At 40.5% G+C, this 7,030-nt stretch overlaps 1 protein-coding gene across 1 annotated transcript in view; it reads left to right on the forward strand.

The window, feature by feature from the left end:
- Positions 1-7,030, forward strand: part of LOC102211830 (zinc finger protein GLI2-like) — a 100,817-nt gene that overhangs the window by 80,639 nt on the left and 13,148 nt on the right. Inside the window, exons 6-8 of the mRNA XM_005748370.2 lie at positions 2,468-2,669; positions 3,097-3,289; positions 5,923-6,033. Of these exons, the coding sequence (XP_005748427.1) occupies positions 2,468-2,669; positions 3,097-3,289; positions 5,923-6,033 (506 nt within the window). The remainder of the gene's footprint in view (positions 1-2,467; positions 2,670-3,096; positions 3,290-5,922; positions 6,034-7,030) is intronic.

Raw genomic sequence — 7,030 nt, forward strand, 5'->3', positions numbered from 1 at the left:
TGTACCTCTGGTGCAAATTACTGACCTCTGTCATCATTTTAAGTGGGGGAACTTGCACAATCGGTGGCTGACTAAATACTTTTTTGCCCCACTGTAAATTATGGTTTAACTACAGTTCTAAATGTGCCATCAAGGGACTAAGTCCTGTTATTAGCATATTAGCTTCCTTGTAAGAAAAACAAATTATTTACTGATGCTTCTTATCTACATGGACATAATAAATGTGGGGTCCTTTGTCCATTTGCTCAAATTGATTGAGTGCCTATGTGATGACAGCTGTTTTTAGATTAAAGGCATTGGCCAGTGTCTCTGTGTTGGCTTTTTTCAAGACAGAAATGAACCTATCAGACTGACAGGGTAAGTTATCAGCTAACACAGACACCGATTCTTGCTAATTAAAAGCCAAATAAAATCAGAATTTTACTAAAACTGGAGGGATGGTCTGTTAGTACAATAACCACACAATAAGCCATATTATCTGTCAGATGATCATATGAAAAGTGCACCAGAAGGAACAAACTGATCGCAGCCTATAACTGTATGCTGATGAGCTGATTTTATTTATTACCAAAATTAAACAAATCCTTTTAAACTTGGTCTAGAGGTCCATTCAGGAACATAGCAGAGAGTTAGCAGCTAAAGCCCCTGTCAGTCAAGGCGGCACGACCTCTAATAATGCCGATGTCATGGTCCTGGGACATGTTGGCCCAGTATTCTTAGTTTTCGTGTGTTTTGTATTTTGTTCTTTATTTATGCCGTGGTTCCTAGGTTGTTCTGTTAAGATGTTCCTTATTTGATTACCCCCTGTGTGCCCCTCTGTGTATCTGTGAGCCCTCGTTTCCCCTCCTTGTGTTTTCCCCAGCCCGTTATGTCTGTGCTCTCCCCGTGCTCTCTCTCTCCTCCTGTCTGAACCTCTGTGTACTTCCTGTTTTACTTTGACAGTCTCTTGTCAGTATGCGTCATGTTGTGTTCACTCCTGCCCTGTCTTATTACGATTATCTGTCAGCTGTGTTCCCCGTGTGCTCCCACTTCCCTCGTTAACCCTCTGTGTATTTATGTCTGTGTCGCCCTCATGACTGTGTGCCCCTCCGTGTGTTTCCTCGTGAGTCAGTTCCTTTATGACTTCACAGTTTAGTTTCATATTATTTTGTATCGCCTTAACTTCCGTCAGCAATAAAACTGTGTTTTGAGTTCATTCCTGCCTCCGTGAGCTTGCGTTTTGGTCCTCATCCTGCCTGCACACAGCCTAAACATGACAGCCTTAATGCAATTTAAATAGGTGAATTATAAAAAAAAATTATTCCCCTGTATAGTTGTCATGAGGGCAAATTAACTACATAGGCTAAAATGTTTTTTGTATTAAGCTGTAAACACATTTATTTCTGCTGGAACTAAAGAAATTAAGTTGGACATTTTACGTTTTGGAGCCCACCTCTAGCGGACATTAGCGGACCGGTTTATGTCCGACAATATTTTCACCTTTAAGGTGTTGCGGATAAATACAACAAAATAAAGCCAGTATTGGTACCATAAAAACAGAAGATTTATTCATAACACATGGGAAAAGACCCAGGGAAACCGAGTTAATAAAAAAAAATGATTAACAAAAATAACGATAAAAAAACCCCCATACATTTCACACCCGAGCCTCAACTCTCGCGGCCCGGTATCAAACGACTCACAGACTGGTAGCGGTCCCCCGGGGTTGGGGACCGCTGACTTAGACTGTACAGTGAAGACAGTTTTCATATAATGTTATGCAAATCAGCATCAGCATGCATAACTGTTAAAGCCAGGTGTCATCAGTGTTATACTTTATTCCCTATGTAAAGACAAACTGAAACCCAGCCTGCAACTATTTGAATTCTCCCTCCACTGAAACTGTTCTTCACTTATTTTAGGAAAGTAGGGAGTTGTAAAGCAAAATACCCTGAAAACATGGTGATTCTTCTCAGTGTTGTGCAATCAAACAACAACTAACCCCCTCGACCCTTCTCCATTTAAAATTTGTGTCACTGGGACAGATCCAGTCGGATGTAGGTCACTTATTCCAGACGATTGCTTCTACAGTGCAATTCCTGCATCCTTGAGGCTTGAGTTTATTGTCTAATATCTACAGTAATATCTGCCAGGCTCTGTTTGTGTCAGTGAAGAGATAGTTTACTATATTCGCTGTGAGCACTTATTGATAGGGCTGTTGTGAGTCCGCAGGGTTTTGGGTGTCACAGCGATGCTGCAGCAGCATCCATCACAGCAAGCATGCACTTCCACCCTCACCGCTTTAATGCCTCCACCCCAAAATAGCACAAACAGCAGACACAGGCTGATTCTAAGTAGACTGCATTCAGGTGGAGAGTGACTCGTTAGATTTAAGAGTCTTTCCTTTAGACTCCTCTCACTGCTAACCTACATGTTACCAGTGTGATGGATAATATCACCTGTTCACCCACCTGTGTGTCATCCACAGTGTCGCGGTTCTCAAGCCCCAGACTGACACCGCGGCTCAGCAGGAAAAGGGCGCTGTCTATCTCGCCGCTGTCCGACGCCAGCATCGACCTCCAGACGATGATCCGCACCTCGCCCAACTCCCTGGTGGCATACATCAACAATTCACGCTCCAGCTCGGCCGCCAGCAGCTCCTACGGACACCTGTCGGTCGGCGGGCTCAGGTATCCGCACCCACACTGATGTCAGATAACGTAACACCTGGATCTGTCACTCAAAGGTTCAGTTCCACTGAACTTAAACCTTCCCATGAGACAAGTTGTGATTCTTTATCTCAATCACTGAACCCTTGCAGTGTTTGATCGCCTTCTCAGACTGAACAGGTTTATTCCAGCTCAGGTGTCTGATTTTCTCTCTCTCTCTCCTGATTGGTTGTTATGTTGCAGAAGGGAAAAGCCACAAAGTTTTTTCTTCTTTCTTTCTGATTTTCGTTTTTAATTTTATTTCCTCAAATAATTAAAGAATGGAGGTTAACTGCACAGTAAACCAAAGTTTAATTTATTCATTGTAAATATAAGTATCAAGTTTTATGTTTACCACTGAGATTCTCTTTTATACAAAAATCCTTTATACAAAAATTTCCTCTTGCAGCCCGTCCTTCCCCTTCCCTCACCCCATCAATCCCATGGCCTACCAGCAGCTCCTCTCCCAGCAGCGAGGCCTCAGCGCCTTCGGCCACACTCCGCCCCTCATCCAGCCGCCGCCCACCTTCACCACCCGCCAGGGGGCCCTCGGCCTCTCCTCGCTTCCTGCCTCCACCCACAACAGCGACCTGGTATCCAAGGTAAAGGGGCAAGGGTTTGATTCCACTTCGCATCATTTTCTCCATTTCATTGCCCCTCGCCGTCCTGCTTTCCTGTGTGCTCTGTCATGTCCTGTACAGGAGAAAAAAACTAATTTACAGAAATGAAAGAGGAGTTTGTGCTAAAGGAAGCTGTTCTGTACCTTTAAAACCATCAAATATGGTATCACACAGGGATAAATGTAAGAACCAGTGCACTTTATTTTAGAAGTACTGCAAGTGATTTTATTAATTCATTTAGTTTCTACACAAAGTCATATTTGCTGATAATTTTAGGTTCAGGTTAGTATCAGGGTGCAGGTTAGAAATGATTTTTGTATTGTGTGGATGCTATTTGATGTCTGCGCTCCACGTGCTCTGGACCTTTTATGGAGTTCTGCTTCACAGATGGCTTGATTGAATTATTGATTGATTGATTAACTGGTGTGTGACTAAAATTAAACACATCCACATTTCTGAGGAATGCTCAAAGCTGAGAATTTAGTCAAAAAAATTTTTTTCCGTAACTTGATTCAGTTTTTTTCCTTTTCAATATATTTTCCATAGTCTTCACATATTTATATGTGTCTATAGAAGATGCTGTCATATTGATTTGGACAGAATTTAGCAGCAGTTTCTGTTAGAAACAAGTTCAAATAATCTTAAAGTGAATGAGAGCTTTTGGTTTTCCACCTCTTTTAAAGAAAAAATGCTTTTTAAAGATTTAAAAAAAAAAATTGCTAAAAGAGCCCTACTTGTTCTTTTTTGTTTAACTTGTCACATAGGACCTGGTTCTGGATTCATTTTTCAGAAGTAATAATCTAATTTCTATTTTTTGTTGATTTTCAGCATTAAACTCTTTTTATTTGTTGCTAGTAAGGATTATTATTTTTTCATTTTTGTACTCAGTTTCTGGTAGTTATGGGGTTTAACATTTAGGTTTAACATTTAACATTTAGATTTAAATATAATATTTCGATTTAATATTTAACATTTAGATTTAATATTTAACATTTGATGAAAAGTTACCAAATATTTTACTAAATGTTGTAAAAATTTACTCGAAAAAATATGTTTTTGTAAGGTTTTGAGCTAAATGTGGAAAAATGTTGCCGTTAATTTCAGCATGTTTCACTTTACAAACGGCGCCCCATAGGTAGTCGCTGCATTTTCCTTCTATAAAAGTCATTTTTTAAGCACATTTTCACTGGTTCAGTAACATCAGCTCTGTTGACACATTCTTATAAGGCTGTTGTTAATTTTCTATTTTGACTAAGCAGAAGTAAAATGTTTATTCTTACAGTATGACAGCTTCTTAGGTGGAAGTCATAAACACACCGACATCTGAATACTGTCATTACTGGATATTGTAGATTTCTTATACATTTTTATTTCTTTTGCCGTTTTAAAAAACAAGACTGTAAACATCTGCCTCGTATATTTGAATCAGTATTTAAAGTTCTTCAAACAAAAGACAGTTTTGTCTGGTTTGAGTTTAAATAAACAGAGAAAATAATATAAGTTTAAGACAGCTGTAAGCTGACAGAGTTTTGTGTACTCGAAGCTTTCTGGATGATTGAAGCCTCTGATTTCTGTGCGGTTGCAGGAAATTCCCCCTTTTTGTTCCCCAGGTATTTTTCTCCATGCCAGCTGCTGAAATAACTGTTTAGCCGAACCCTGAATTTTGCAGCTCCGGTTTCCAGCTGTTTGTTCTCACTGTAGATTTTGTTTGTCATCATCCCGCCCTCCGCTCGCTCACCGGGTCACGGCGCTCTCAGTGTTTTTATTTGCGGTGTCAGCCTCCGCACATGCTCGCAGTGTCCCCCTTGGAGGTAAACTCTCGGGGGGAAACCCATCATTTCTCTACTCCAACACTTGGTTTCTCTGTCTAATCTGGTCGTTTAATCTCGGAGTCTGGCTCAGATTACAGATGTTTGTGTGAGAGGTTAGGAAGGGCATCGTGTAGATCCTGCAGAAGGGAACAGGGGCCGGTGATTTGCCTTGTGTTATATTTTGAATTGGATTTGCCTTTTTTAGAGAGTTTTTCAGCTGAGAATATGAATTACTCTATGATAAATATAGAAATGTTTGCATAGTTTAATTTTTGTTCTAGTGGGGTTTTGTCTTGGTTGCTTGTTGTTGTTGTTGTTGTCACTATTTCATATAAATAATATTAAATCTACTCCACAGGGTGACACCATATTAATGCAAAAAATGTTAAATTTCAACTTAAATGCACTTAAAGTAAGTTACTGTTATTTATATAACCCAGTATCACATGTAAAACAGCATAAAAACAATAAATAAATAAATACAGTAAGAAAAAGTATTAAGTTAGAAAGTAAGAAAATTACATATTAAAACAAACAAAAAATAAAATAAATAACATAATATATATACACAAACAGAAGGAGAACAGCAGATAAATCACTCAAAATAGTAATATTGTCCTCCACGGGCTTCCGTACATCTTGAACTTTAGGTTACAGTAACCCTCCTGTAAAAATATGATTATTGTGCAGGAGTAACAGGATTTTTACTGGAGATAAACTTTTACTTCAATTCATTTAAATCCGTTCTAGATGTTCTTGCATAACATCTAAAGGTGTCTGATCCTGAATCTTTCCCCTCCTCAGAACCACAGAGGCGACTCGGCCGTCAGCAGCACAGTTGACCCCATGAACACCAAAAGGTCAAAGGTCAAGCCTGAAGCAGAAGGACTGAGGCCATCGTCTCCCTGTTCACCGGTACGAAAGAATAAGAGAAAAATGTGTTTTACTGCTTTGCATCAGGGTTATATGGAGTAAAATGACCTTTGAGTTAACTGAGACTTGAACTGTAAATAGATAATTTGCTCAACAAAGTCTGAACGTAGTTTCAGGAGTGAGTACTCTTTAGAAAGAGGCATTGTGTGGAAAGACGGGACTTAGTTTTGAAAGAAACTTTGGCGCCACTCATTAACAATGCTTTTAAAAAAGTCACGACCTTTTGTAATGAGTAATCAGATGTTTGTAAAATCAGGACCTTTTTTGGATCATGAGGTGACGTTTTTGGACTGTTTTGAGAAGCGTGGGAGTTTGGACAGGAAAGTGGGAACATTTGTTTGCCTTCACTCTCTGTGTCCTGATCCGTGGCCCCTGATGCGCCACAGCCTCCTGTGACCTTCTTGTAAATCGCATCTCGGATACAGAAAAACTCCACATGATAAGAGCTTTGCATCCATTCGTTTGGCTCCCCCTCCCTCTCCCTCCGCGGCCACTGTAAACTGTGCCAGAGCACTTCATTTTCATGAAATATTGGCCGGGCTTTATTGTCATGTGAGGAGCCTTTTCCTCTTCCTTTTGACAAATTTGCGGCTTCTCTCCGATAGCGAGGCAGGTTTGGGCGTGATGCATGGGGACGGCGGTGCGCGCAGTCGTCTTGGGGCCACCAGAATTGATGAAGATCGCGTGCGTGGGGCAGAGACAAACATGCTGCAGTCAGCACCTTGTGTGTCAGTGTGTGTGTGCGTCTTTGTGTTGGTGGAAGTGTACCGGGAGCCACGTGGGACAAACTACGTGTCAGTTTGTGTCTCAGACATGTGTGAGCGTCCCTGTACATTTGTCTTGGTGAGGACGCTGAGCAGGAGAACATTTTAAACAGTGACACTTCCAGGAAGTGGGGACATCTGAGGAAAGTTTCAATTTTTTACAAAGTTGTGAACTGGAAAGTCTGGGAATTTTTTGGAACGCGAATATATACATA

Source organism: Pundamilia nyererei, unplaced genomic scaffold (genome assembly GCF_000239375.1).
Source record: "Pundamilia nyererei isolate P.nyererei 1_Seehausen unplaced genomic scaffold, PunNye1.0 scaffold00220, whole genome shotgun sequence".
Lineage (NCBI taxonomy): Eukaryota > Metazoa > Chordata > Actinopteri > Cichliformes > Cichlidae > Pundamilia > Pundamilia nyererei.